This window comes from Epinephelus lanceolatus, chromosome 2, assembly GCF_041903045.1.
Source record: "Epinephelus lanceolatus isolate andai-2023 chromosome 2, ASM4190304v1, whole genome shotgun sequence".
Classification (NCBI taxonomy): domain Eukaryota; kingdom Metazoa; phylum Chordata; class Actinopteri; order Perciformes; family Serranidae; genus Epinephelus; species Epinephelus lanceolatus.
The window spans coordinates 27,666,791-27,679,507 of record NC_135735.1 but is presented as its reverse complement, the minus strand read 5'-3'; the positions used below and the strand labels follow the sequence as shown (position 1 = coordinate 27,679,507).

Below are 12,717 nucleotides of genomic sequence, written 5' to 3'. Positions count from 1 at the left end.
AACCTGTGGAAAATGCTGCATTTAAGTTTGTGTTTAGTGCAATGGAGAGGAGGATATGGAATGACAGATACTAATATTTATCATGGCACCTAAATAGACCTAAAAGTATCCTGTACATTTTTGGAAACAGTCATTTCTGAAAAGTAACTCAGGTGAAAGTATGGCATTTGAAACATTCAAAGATTGAGTTACTAAAGGGTAGGCGATGTCACAAAGACACGCTAAAAGCGGGACCTTTTTTTTTTAGATGGTGAGGCAGCCATTATCGTTGTATAGACGATCTTCGGGTTCCGATATAGAGGAGTCCATTTTATGCCTGTTTATAGTTTTGCAAACTTTGCAAATATTGTTCAAAATAAAATCAATTTTTGGATTGACCTGTTTTATATGACAAATAGGGCCTACTTTAAGTGAGAATTTATCATTTAAAATTGAATATAAATTTTTTTATGGTCGATATTAGCACAGGCACATTTGTGGGCAGCTACATAGCGACTGGTCCTGTCCCACGTTGTGTTACCAGGAAGAGAAAACTGTTGACCGTCCTCTGGTGAAGTCGGTGGTGTGTTATCCACATATTTACACCTGCTGAGCAGCATGGGGCGACGATAGCACATTTTTGTCCTTAGCCCGTTACACCAGGGGTGTAAACGACAAGGAGAGATGTCAGTTAATCGGTGTATGTATTTGTTTTCTCGGCTTCACCGCCACATTAGCCCCCGGACTGCCCGCATCACCGCTGCCAACTGTTACGTGTCTTCTGGGTCTGTTTTGTCAAATAAACAACACCAGGCTGGTTCTGTGGTTTGTAGCAGACGTGTTTCATCTAACAGCTCCTCTCCAAAGCCCCCGGACACCTCTCTGTTTGTCCCCGTATCTCTGAAGACTGACTCCTCGGCAGATGGGAGTGTGGGAGCAGAGCTCACACAGCCGCTCGACAGAAGTGAGTACATCCCCCGGCTGGTCCTTGAGTTTGGGTGAAGGCACGGTGTGCTATTAACTTATTTCTGTCTACCGGCCAAATGGCAAGTGACTGTGCGACTTTTACCAGCCACTAAACACAGATGACCATTGATTGGGGCTGATGGGTGAAGCAAATGTGCCAGCCACTAGTGGACTGGATAGCGCTAGTTTTATATCCTTATGTGGCCTCTGTGTGTGTGTGTGTGTGTGTGTGTGTGTGTGTGTGTGTGTGTGTGTTGATTGCTCGCTGTTAATTACAGATATAAAAGCTATTTTATTGTCTCTCTTTACTGTCTCTGATTCAGGTGAACTTCTGAAAATCCTGAACCGGTTTTATAAGAGGAAGGAGATGCAGAAGCTGGCAGCAGACCATGGCCTGGATGGTGAGAAATAAAACTGCATGTTTTTTACAGTTGTCAGCAGTGATGGAAATGTTACTTTGGAAATGCAGTAATTTAAGGATCACTAACTAAACTGTTTGCATCACTTCATCACATTAATGTATCTTATTATTTGATTTCTTCTCTGACACATTTTAAACTGGGCAATAAAGCAATACCAAGAGAATATTTATTATTTAAAATAAAGAAATTCAAAACATCAATCACGAGTCAAAATATCATGATGCATACATAACAAGAGAAAAGGACCAGATATACATTTCCTTTTATTAGATTAAAGCTGAAGCTGCAGTTATGTCACCACCCTATGCCAGTGGAATTAGACTGTCAGGGCTCAACATCATTCTCTATAGAGATTGTTTGAAGAACAATCATGTCCCACTTGTCATTGTTGTTGTAAAATAAATTTCCACTTCTGTGGCCTGATAAATATTGTCATCAACCAGAGAGCTTTTATTCTGTTGAAACAATAAACTCCTATGGTAAAAATGAAGACTAATAAACTCAAAATATTTCTGATTAAACAGACAGTGAAGAATTTCTATAAAACATATTGGAGACATATTTGCGCTGATAAGTTCTTAGATCATCATGTGCTGAGGTCTGCCTTTGGTGGAGAGCAGCTGTTGAATCTGAAAACTGAAGTTTTTGACACTGATGTCAGAATGATGCAGACAGAAATCTAACCAGCATGCTTTGTTTGGTGAGCCTCATGTGTTTTCGTGTGTGTGTGTGTGTGTGTGTGTGTACAGCTCGTCTGTTCCACCAGGCCTTCATTAGCTTCAGAAAGTATGCTCTGGAAATGTCATCACTCCCCGCGGATCTGCATATCATCCTCAGTGACATCTGCTCTGGAGCAGGTTTGTCGGCTTTTAATTGATCCTCAAGGAGTTGTATTCAAAGAGATCATATTCATTTAATTAATCAAATTCAAACTTTAATTAACTTTAATTTTTGTTGTTCTCCAGGTCATATAGATGACATCTACCCGTACTTTATGCGTCATGCCAAGCAAATCTTTCCCATGCTGGACTGTATGGATGACCTGAGAAAAATCTCAGACCTCAGAGTCCCTGCTAACTGGTAGGTATTACAGAGCATGACGAACCCTTATCGATTCTTAGCTGGAACTGGTTCTCTATTTCCATCCCTAGTGGGTACCAACAGTGGTATTACACCTTCACATAAAGGGACAGTTCACCCCCAAATCAGAAATACATATTTTTCCTCTTAACTGTAGTGTTATTTATCAATCTACATCGTTTTGGTGTGAGTTGCTGAGTGTTTTGAGATATCGGCAGTACAGATGTCCATCTTCTCTCAGATACAGTATAATAGAACTAGAAGACTTTCGGCTTGTGGTGGGATTTTGGGATGAACTGTCCCTTCAAACTGTGCTGGCTGTAGGTTTCAGTCACCATCTGCATTCATGTATCATAACTTGCACAACATTGCTGTGTGTGTGTGCTTTCGTCAGGTACCCTGAGGCTCGTGCCATCGAGAGGAAGGTGATTTTCCACGCTGGTCCCACTAACAGTGGTAAAACCTATCACGCCATCCAGCGCTACCTGGCTGCTAAGTCTGGAGTCTACTGTGGGCCGCTGAAACTATTGGCCCACGAGATCTTTGAGAAGAGCAACACTGCCGTACGTATTTGTCTTGCTCTGTTATCTTTGTTGTTAAAAGTGAAACTCCCCTGATTTTAACACATCAGTGTTTTTAAAGGTCTTGGGGACTACATATGTAAAAAAAAAAAAGTCTTCACTGATAGAAAGAAAAATGTCTCCTATTTCCTAATTTTGCTTATACTTTTAAGATGTGATCTGTTATCTCTTTGTCACTGCACTGTGCTGTTAGCAGCTGTGACTCAGAGGTAGAGGTAGAGTCATCCACTAATTGGCGGTGGATTATCATCTTCACCAGTCCTTATATGGAAGCATCCTTGGGCACGACACTGAACCCAAAATTGCATGTGAATGTTTAAACTGAGTAGCAGGTGGCACCTCAGCTGTAGAAATGTGGGTGTGATAGTGATAAATAGTGTAAAAGCTCTTAGAGTGGTCAGAAGACTAGACAGGCACTTGACAAGTATAAGTTCATTTACCGTCCATTTACCATTTACTGTTGTCCCATGTGTGTATGTGTGCGTGTGTGTATTCACAGGGTGTGCCATGTGACTTGGTTACTGGAGAGGAGAGGACCTTCGTGGACTTGGAGGGTCGAGCAGCTAGTCATGTAGCCTGTACCATTGAGATGTGCAGTGTCAGCACACCCTGTACGTAAACATAACACATGCAAACATTTCAGTTTCATAGCAAAAATATGACCAGAAAACTCAACATTTCTCTGTGGGACATCACACTATGTTGTATCTTATCAGATTATGTCAGCTACATCAAATATGAATGTTTGACTGCTGCTGTTTCTTTTCACACTGACCCCCCAAAAGTGGAGTCTGGTCTCTTCTAATCACAAAAACTAACAGAATGTTGCCCCCGTCAGGTCATGTAGAAATTTAGGCACTGATTGAAATTATGAATTATGCTTGTGTTGATTTATAAAACAAGGAGAATAGAATATTTAACACAGATTTTTTTGTTTTGTCTGTCTTCAGATGAGGTGGCTGTAATCGATGAAATTCAAATGATCAAAGATCCTTCCAGAGGCTGGGCCTGGACCAGAGCGCTGCTGGGTTTGTAACACACATTCTAAAACATACGGTCACACACACACACACACACACACACACGACTTCTCGCACATGTACGTCATATCTCTCTGTCTCACCCTGTTTTTGATTTGGCCTGAGGCTGAACTGATGGGGCTCTTCCTGCAATAGTTGCATTCATGATGATCAAGCAATGATAATGAAAATGTTCTAAATGTCATGACACACACACTCACAAACACAACATTTTTAGGCAAAATATGTACAAAGTCATCTATAGAGGTGTTCCAGTATATCATCATTGATGATAACCGTGATATTTAAGATGAAATATTCATATCATGTTGATAATGCACATGTGATTCAGTGTAAAATATCCAGCCTCTTGAATCATGTCCATTCTTTCCATTCTCCTTTAATCTCCCTCCCCCAGTGCCATCTGGTTGTGCTTTTAACTATCCATTAAGTGTAATTGCTCTTTTTGTACGCTTACAGACTCTCTCTCTCTCTACCTCCTTACACTCGTATTTTGCGTGAAATTAATTTGTTAAAAAAGGGACAAAATGCACAAAAACCAGTGTTAAAGATGAATCTGACTAATATGATTATTTTAACTGATTTATTTTTATTTATTTTTTTTAATTTTGTAAAGATATTGTGATAATATCAAAATGGTGAACTCTTTTGGCCGTGATAATCGTGTTGTGAAAATCTAATATCGTGCCAGTGCTTGTCACTTTAACAACCCTAATGTACACAAAGTCTGCATTTTACTTTTTCATTTGTACCTTTTGATTTTATCATTCATTTTGAATAAGATGTTTCCAACTGCCGCAGCTGACATCTTTGTGTTTTTCTAGGTCTCTGTGCTGAGGAGATCCACATATGTGGGGAACCTGCTGCCATAGACTTCATCAGAGAGCTGATGTACACCACTGGGGAGGAGGTGGAGGTGAGGATGTGGCATGTAATGCAACAGGAAGAGAAGCGTGTCACTGATGTTATTCAGTGCTTTTTAAAATCATTTTATTTGGGTCTCTGTCTCTTTCTCAAGGTCCACACCTACCAGCGTTTAACCCCATTTGCAATCTTGGATCACGCTGTGGAGTCACTGGACAAATTGAGACCAGGAGACTGCATCGTTTGCTTCAGTAAAAATGACATCTACTCCATAAGCAGACAGATTGAGGCTAGAGGACTGGAATGTGCTGTGATTTATGGGAGTTTACCTCCAGGTGAGATTGTGAGAAGGGCGTATAGATAGATGTATTAATGTGTGTAAGGCAAAGACATAGTCTGTCAACTTGATCCTCAGTACTGACTAAAGACTGGCTGTAAAGATAAAGATAAAACCTCTATAAATGTTTGTTTCCATCCATGAAGTGTCTGCACGTTTATTAAAGTAGGAGGTGGTCATGTTTGAATAAAGTCTTGGAAGTCAACTTTTAACCATCCAATATTTGAGCTTTTCGTGTGATAGACTTCTGGAAATAAGCTCCAGACTTCTGTGATCTGCAGGCACCAAGTTGTCGCAGGCCAAGAAGTTCAATGACCCTGATGACCCCTGCAAGATACTGGTTGCTACAGATGCTATTGGCATGGGCCTTAACCTGTAAGTACCATCATGCACACTGTAATACCATGAAGAGCCCAAAAGAGGTCATAAGTAAAACAGTTAGTCTGTTGTTTGCTGTTGCATGTTCGTCAAACACCACCAGGGGCTGCTACAGTCAGAAACTTTTAAATCCTACACACATGGGCTTTAACAAGAATCTAATCTTGAAGTCGTAGCTACGTTGGCAGTTTCCACTAGCTCAGCTCATGTCTATCCATTTGTCTGCCTTTCCCTCCTTTTCTCTCTCTAGGAGTATAAAGCGTATCATCTTCAACAGTCTGATGAAGCCGAATATTAATGAGAAAGGGGAGAAACACATGGAGACCATCAGCACATCACAAGCTCTGCAGATATCTGGCCGGGCGGGAAGGTCAGTCTCATTTTCACTCATATTATCCCTGTTCAGGAGGGTTGAAGGTGGGAGAGAGGATGCAATATTAACAAGCAAATTCAGTTTCTGTCAAGTACATTTTAATACCTCTGTGCCAGTGATAGCTGTGGCTGTCCGTCTGTCCCATTCTTGTGACGAAGGTATCTCAGGAACACACTGAGGGAATTTCCTCAAATTTGGCACTCCAGTCCACTGTCAGTCCACTCCGACATAAGGATGAACTGGTTAGATTTTGGTGGTCAAAGATCACTGTGACCTCACAATAACACTGTTCGCCATAACTCAAGAAGTCATACACTAAAAATGATAAACTTTCACGCAAATGTCTAATAGAATAAAATGATGAAGTAGTGACATTTCATATCCAAAATCCAAAGGTCAACTCAACTGTGACATCATTATGTTCTGCAAAAACACTTTCTGGCCATTATTCAACATGCAAAAAAATTCACTTAGTGCCTTTTATTAAACCAGTGCAGTGCCCATAGTAAGCATATATTTTGGTAAGGAGGCGTCAGTAGAAAGATGATAGGCTACATGTGTCTGCGATTGATATGGATACAGATTGAGGTGTATATGTTTAATCAGTTGTTGTTTATGAAGTTGTTGTAATGTCTTGTGTTTGGCTTTTAGCAATGACACTGTAGGGAGCTGAACCCCATTTCACTAATGTGAAAGTACCACTACCAGTATCTTTTTGCTTTGTCATTGGGAAAAGTGTAAAAACAAATGGAACAACAGTCAACTGAGTGGTGAAGTGCAATGTACTTTCTGCAACCAACACAAAGCTGTCGTCAACGCAGGTGAAGTTAGCGGACAGGTTAGGTTCGGATGACTGACGCTAAAAGCCTTAACGCAGGTTCCGTTGATTGAAGCTAATGCTATGCGAGTGAGGGCAATGCTAAGCAGGTTTCCGTAATGCGTTGGCCTGTGGTTAATGTGAGTTACCTGGCAATGCCGCATATCCATGATCATGATCATTCAAGTGTGCGTGGGTGTGCGTATCCATGAGTGTCCATGAGAATCTACTTCTTCCTCTTCTGTTGAGAACAGAAAACATCACGCCCCACGAAATCCCATAAGAGGGCGACAGGAGGGGACAGACACACACACAGACAGAGAAACCGTGCTTTTATAAAGAGATTCCTTCACTGCCTATATTATATGAGACTTAACAGTAGTGATGTGCGAGGCGACCCACTGGTCAGGCGTTTCGGGTAAGCTTGTTAGAAAATATTGTTTTCGTGCAGGTGGGTCATTAAGTGAGGAAGTTATTAACAACTTACATATACATTGTGCAGTAGCCCACTTTACACCTTCTCTTCCCCTCTCTCTGTCTTTATCCATCCCTGTCAAACACACACAGCAAGTAGCTTTGTTATCAGTGCTGCTGTGTTTAGGGTTTCCATTGTCCGTTTTTTTTACTAGGACAAATCTGTTGAAGTCCGGACATATTTAAATCTCTGCGGTCATGATGTCTGGTAAAATATTTCCCTCTGAGAATATGTAGCCGAGGCCTAACACCGTGACTTAACAGCAAGCAAGCGCCTCTCCGTCCACACAGAATCCATCCAATATGCACTTCTGTTATGTCATGTAAACAAACCACTGTACCTATTGGCTGTGCACCCTTGTAAAAAAGAAACCAAGTTTCATATCGTGATATTTACTGGAAATTACATACAATATAGCCATTGTGGGCCAGGTTGGTGCAGGTTTTAGGAATCCCTGACCTGTGTATCAGTGCTGGACAGACATGGATGTAAACTTGACTTGTTGGCAGCAAGGCAGTAATTTTAGTTAAACCTGTCTCCTTTGTCACATCTCCCAGATTCTCCTCCAAGTTTAAAGAGGGAGAAGTCACCACTATGCACAGAGATGATCTGCCTATACTGAAGGAAATACTCAGCCAATCCATAGACCCCATAGAGGTAATCATTTATAGACAAGCTTGCAGTTGAACACACATGCGTAGGTAGTCTCTGAAAAACCAAGCTTCACTGTGTTTATCTCTCCTCCTCTGTCTCAGACTGCAGGTCTCCATCCTACAGCAGAGCAGATAGAGATGTTTGCCTATCATCTTCCTGATGCTACACTGTCCAACCTTGTTGTGAGTATAGCCAGCTATCCATTCAAGTGTTTTTGTCCTCAGAATAGCCTGAATTCTTTGAGGTGTCCATTTGCTGAATTAATTTTGGGAGGGACTTTTGGGACTGTTGCCCCCATTGTCGGGCTGCGTGAACCTCTCTAGACTAGTCCTGAAGTTGCATTATTGAGATCTAAGACTGCAGGGGAAGGTAAACTGAGGTAACTGCCATCTTTGTGTGGCCATTTTGACTTGACGATTGCTTCAAGTGACACTGCACATTATCCCACAGAAGGACCTGGTTAAAACAGGGCTGTCAATTAAGAGATGTGTATGATTTGTGAGAAGAAGTTAAATTCTGACTGTTACATCCACATGTCACAAAAGAAAGATGTTCAAGTCTAGGTGAATTTGCACTCTGACAAACTTTGTGACTTCTCTCTCCTTCCATCCATTTCTCACAGGACATATTTGTCAGCCTCTCTCAGGTGGACGGTATGTATTTCGTCTGCAACATTGACGACTTCAAGTTCCTGGCCGATATGATTCAGCATATTCCACTCAATCTGAGGTCGCGCTACGTCTTCTGCACCGCTCCCATCAACAAGAAGCAGCCTTTTGTTTGCACCTCCTTCCTAAAAGTAAGGATTAGTAGGAATTGACATGGGAAGAAGGTATGAGACGGCAGGAGAAAAATGGAGGGAGACAAGGAAGGAAAGAAGTTTGAGGAGCAGCAGCAACACCGAGACACATAGTGAAAGACAAGACAAAACATTTGAGCTCATTTCTGCTGCGCTGAGATTTTTATTTATTTATTTATTTTTACTTTTTTCTGTTTGTCAGATAACATAAACTGATTCAGTGATTTAATTGTTGTAAAACATAAATACGACAAGGTTCATAGGGGCAAATCTGGGCTTTTGCCTTTAATAGATAGGACAGTGTGAAATGGGGAGACAGAGCAGGGACTGACACGCAGCAAAGGGTCGCAGGCTGGACTCGAACCCACGACCGCTGCAGCGAGGCAATGCCTCTGTACATGGGGCGCCGGCACTATCCACTACGCCACCAACGCCCCAGGAGGATACTTTGTACAGGGATTGTACTTTTGCTCTGTCGCTTTATGGTTATATCACACTAATAAAACAAGACTAAATTACTGTCCTCAACATGTAATCTTTGAGATTCAAGGTGCGCACTGGAGCACACAGAGTTGAGGCAACAAATTATGTGGAAATTCAGTGTAATGCCCAGTGCTTGGCAGAGGACCCCCAACCCCAAATTACATCATAACATGTAACATTACAGAACAAAGAGGACAGCACTAAAACACACAGAGACAAGACAAACTCCTGACAATTCAGTAATCAGATCATATGAAATACTTTGTTAGACCACAGTGACCCCAAACTGATACAGCTCAAGTCCTTCCATATGCTCATCTGTTGAGCTTTACATACTGTCCTGTCCTTGCAGCTTTGTTGCACTGATTTGATTCTTGTTTCTCTTTCAGTTTGCCCGTCAGTTCAGCCGAGACGAACCCCTGACATTTGACTGGGTCTGTCGCCATGTCAATTGGCCTCTGTCCGCACCCAAAAACATAAAAGACCTGGTGCACTTGGAAGCCGTTCACGATGTGTTGGATCTTTACCTCTGGTTAAGGTAACCTGTCATTTAAATGGGGTTATTATGGGCAGCTGTTGTTTCATGCAGTCATATATTTGTTGTGTCTAAAAATGTGGTGCAGTGAATTTAATCTAAGTTTCATCATCATATTTCTAAACTCTATTTTACGTTACATTTTTGCCTGTCTCCGCAGCTACCGCTTCATGGACATGTTTCCAGACACGGCCTTGATTCGGGAAACCCAGCGGGAGCTCGATAACATCATACAACAGGGCGTCCAAAATATCACCCGTCTCATCAGAGCCACCGACCCAGCCATCGCTGACTCGCTGCAGACGCCGAGCAGCAGGCACGGACAAACAGGTGGAATCAGTGGAAGTGTCAGTAGTAATTATACGACCAACAGCAGAGGTCCAAAGGGACAAAGACGCTCAGAAGAGACGATGGACAGGTCTCTGGCTAGTCGCCTCGTAAGAGACGGTATGTTGACTCCTGAATTGCTCCGGCAGCTGCAGAGGGAGTGGTCAAAAGGTAAAAAGCAGGAAAGCACCAATCAGAGCGCACGCAGTAGAGAAAAACAAACTGACAACAACAACGACAGGAAAGGAAGACGGAAGAAGAAATGAAGAAAACTCTCAGGTGTTGCAGTTGTAACATGGTCAGTGCTGTCCCCATAGAGGTCAATAGCTGATACAAGCCCTGATTTGTTGTGGTTTGTTTCAGATGGATCACATTTTCCAGCCCTGGAGGGATCATAAAAAGCTTTTAGCTTGAGCTATAATCATTAAAACACCAATATGTAGTTTGAACAGGTCTGGACTAAGATTTCCGCCAAAGCACTGGGTCATTAGATCATGTGATTTACTTGTTTTTACTGTGAAAAGCTCATTATTCTTTTATTCTTAACAGAATCGCCTTGGAAAAGGATCTAAAACTGTCAATTAGCCAAACGGCAAACTTTATTGACCTCACTCGAATTTGGCTTTCAAGAAATTGTCCTTGGAAATGTCAGGTCCTGCCTGAACTTCTCACCCACAGTTCTTGCTTGCAAACTGAGAAGCAGCATGGTTTACCGCAGTGTTTCAGTGGAGAGTCACTGTGTGTTGCAAATGCTGAAAGAAACATTTAAACATTGTGTATGTGTGTTATGCAGGTCTGGAATCAGTTTTATTTTGCTTTATTTTCTTCAATGTAAACCCTCAGAACAGTATAAGTATACATTCAACCCAGTTGGGCAGTTACTGTCAGTTAAAGTAATCTCACATTGAAGGTCCAATGTGTAGGATTTAGGGGAATATACTGGCAGAAATGCAATATAATATTCATCACTATGTTCTCATTAGTTTATGGTCACCTGAAAATATGAATCATTGTGTTTTCACCTCGCCGTTTGTATCCACATATGGTGCGGGTCCTCCTCCACAGAGGCCGCCGTGTTCCACAGTAGCTCGGACAAATCATACACTGGCTCTAGATTGGGCCAGTCATGTCCTTACATCAGCCACCGTAGTTCTCCTACAAGCTTGACTCAGGGGAGAAGTGTCGACTCTGTAGCCTCACCACTAGATGCCACTAGATCGTACACACTGGACCTTTAATTGCAGTTCCTGTAAACACTTGGAATAGAGTAAACTGAGTGCAGCCCTGTTAGTGTCTATATACAGATGAGATTTTTCTTGTTTCTTTGTATATTAAAGGTGAAAACATTAGTCAATTAAAATCCACTATATTTTAACAGTCTTGATTTCATGTTTAAATTGTGTGATGCATCTCACACCAGGGAGCAACAAAATAACACAAGCACATGATTAAAACTAACTCTGAATAATAAGTTAACTCAGTCAAGACTTCCACATGTGAATTTTCAGTGGGTCAAGAGGCAACAAAGAGCTCCAATGAGAAACTCTCAAACAAGCAAATTGCATATGTATTCATTTAAAAACAGGAAAGATGACTTCATGTACTATGGGAAACAACCTCAAGCCATGACTTCTTTTCTTATACCGAAAAGACAAACCACATTAGTGGCATTAACAAACATGGATGTGGCAGACATACCTGCCTGTAAATTACAGTTACCTTTAATCCCTTAACATAATGCTTTTGTTTTCCTTTAAGTAGCCCTGAGGTTGTTAAAATCATCTTATTCAGCAGTATCATAAATATTCTTTTCAGCTTATTCCAATTTTTCAGAGAAAATACTTGATGTTAAAATGTCTGCACCATTCCATCAAATAGAGCATAGCGTTAATTCGGGCAGGACACTATGGGTCCGTCCCAAGTCTCTTAAATTCCTTCTAGTTATCTTACATAGCCGACTTTGCTAGCTGTTTAGTCCCTCCCGCCTAGGAAAAAATGCGAGGAGCTAGCGCTAAGAGCGATGAGCGAGCATTGTCGGTTTAAGAGACATGAGACGTCCTTTCCACTGAAGCATCACATGAAGCGATGTCCATTCCTGATGACAGCGGCACCGCTGGATCTGCTGCATAACGGAGCCAGCGTTTGGCGTTACTATGGGTACATCCCAAGTCTCATTATATTCGCTGACCAAAACAGTAGCCCCCATCCCCCGCCGTCATGACTCTGGTCACACACTTTGCATGTAGCAGCCGCACATCACCGATAGTCCGATGAACAACGCAACGGGTTGTGACTAAGAAACCTAATTCTAACTAACTTCCTAACTTCCGGTTCAAGCGAGGAGCTAGCAGTAGCACTATAAAAATAAGAGACTTGGGATGGACCCAATGTCAAGCTCAGCTCACATCCCAGCTACATCGGCTGATCTCAAACAGCCATTCAACTGATGGAGCAGCTGATTGATGGAAGACTGTCAGCTGATAGATCACATGATTCCTTTCTATGCAACTAGTTGGCAAAATCTCATTCAGGGTGTCCTGTTTAAACTGCTCTGGCCTGCCTACTGTTGCTGCTTCCTCTGCAAGTCACTTTGCAACCCACCTCCAC

The 12,717-nt window shown here is 41.9% G+C and overlaps 1 protein-coding gene across 1 annotated transcript; it reads left to right on the top strand.

Moving 5' to 3' along the window:
- Window positions 1-521: 521 nt before the first annotated feature.
- Window positions 522-11,485, top strand: supv3l1 (SUV3-like helicase). The gene is made up of 16 exons (XM_033623619.2): window positions 522-943; window positions 1,269-1,346; window positions 2,117-2,224; window positions 2,333-2,447; window positions 2,842-3,010; window positions 3,528-3,639; window positions 3,979-4,056; window positions 4,893-4,984; window positions 5,087-5,267; window positions 5,551-5,644; window positions 5,898-6,017; window positions 7,870-7,969; window positions 8,068-8,148; window positions 8,589-8,765; window positions 9,638-9,786; window positions 9,944-11,485. Exons 1-16 carry the CDS (start codon window positions 664-666, stop codon window positions 10,374-10,376), a joined length of 2,367 nt encoding a protein of 788 aa, XP_033479510.2. The 5' UTR covers window positions 522-663; the 3' UTR covers window positions 10,377-11,485.
- The last annotated feature ends 1,232 nt before the right edge of the window (window positions 11,486-12,717 follow it).

Coding starts and splice junctions, on each gene's coding strand:
- supv3l1 (XM_033623619.2), top strand. CDS start 664: ATGTCAGTTAATCGGTGTATGTATTTGTTTTCTCGGCTTCACCGCCAC. Junction 944..1,268: donor CACACAGCCGCTCGACAGAA/GTGAGTACATCC, acceptor TCTCTGATTCAG/GTGAACTTCTGAAAATCCTG. Junction 3,011..3,527: donor TTGAGAAGAGCAACACTGCC/GTACGTATTTGT, acceptor GTGTATTCACAG/GGTGTGCCATGTGACTTGGT.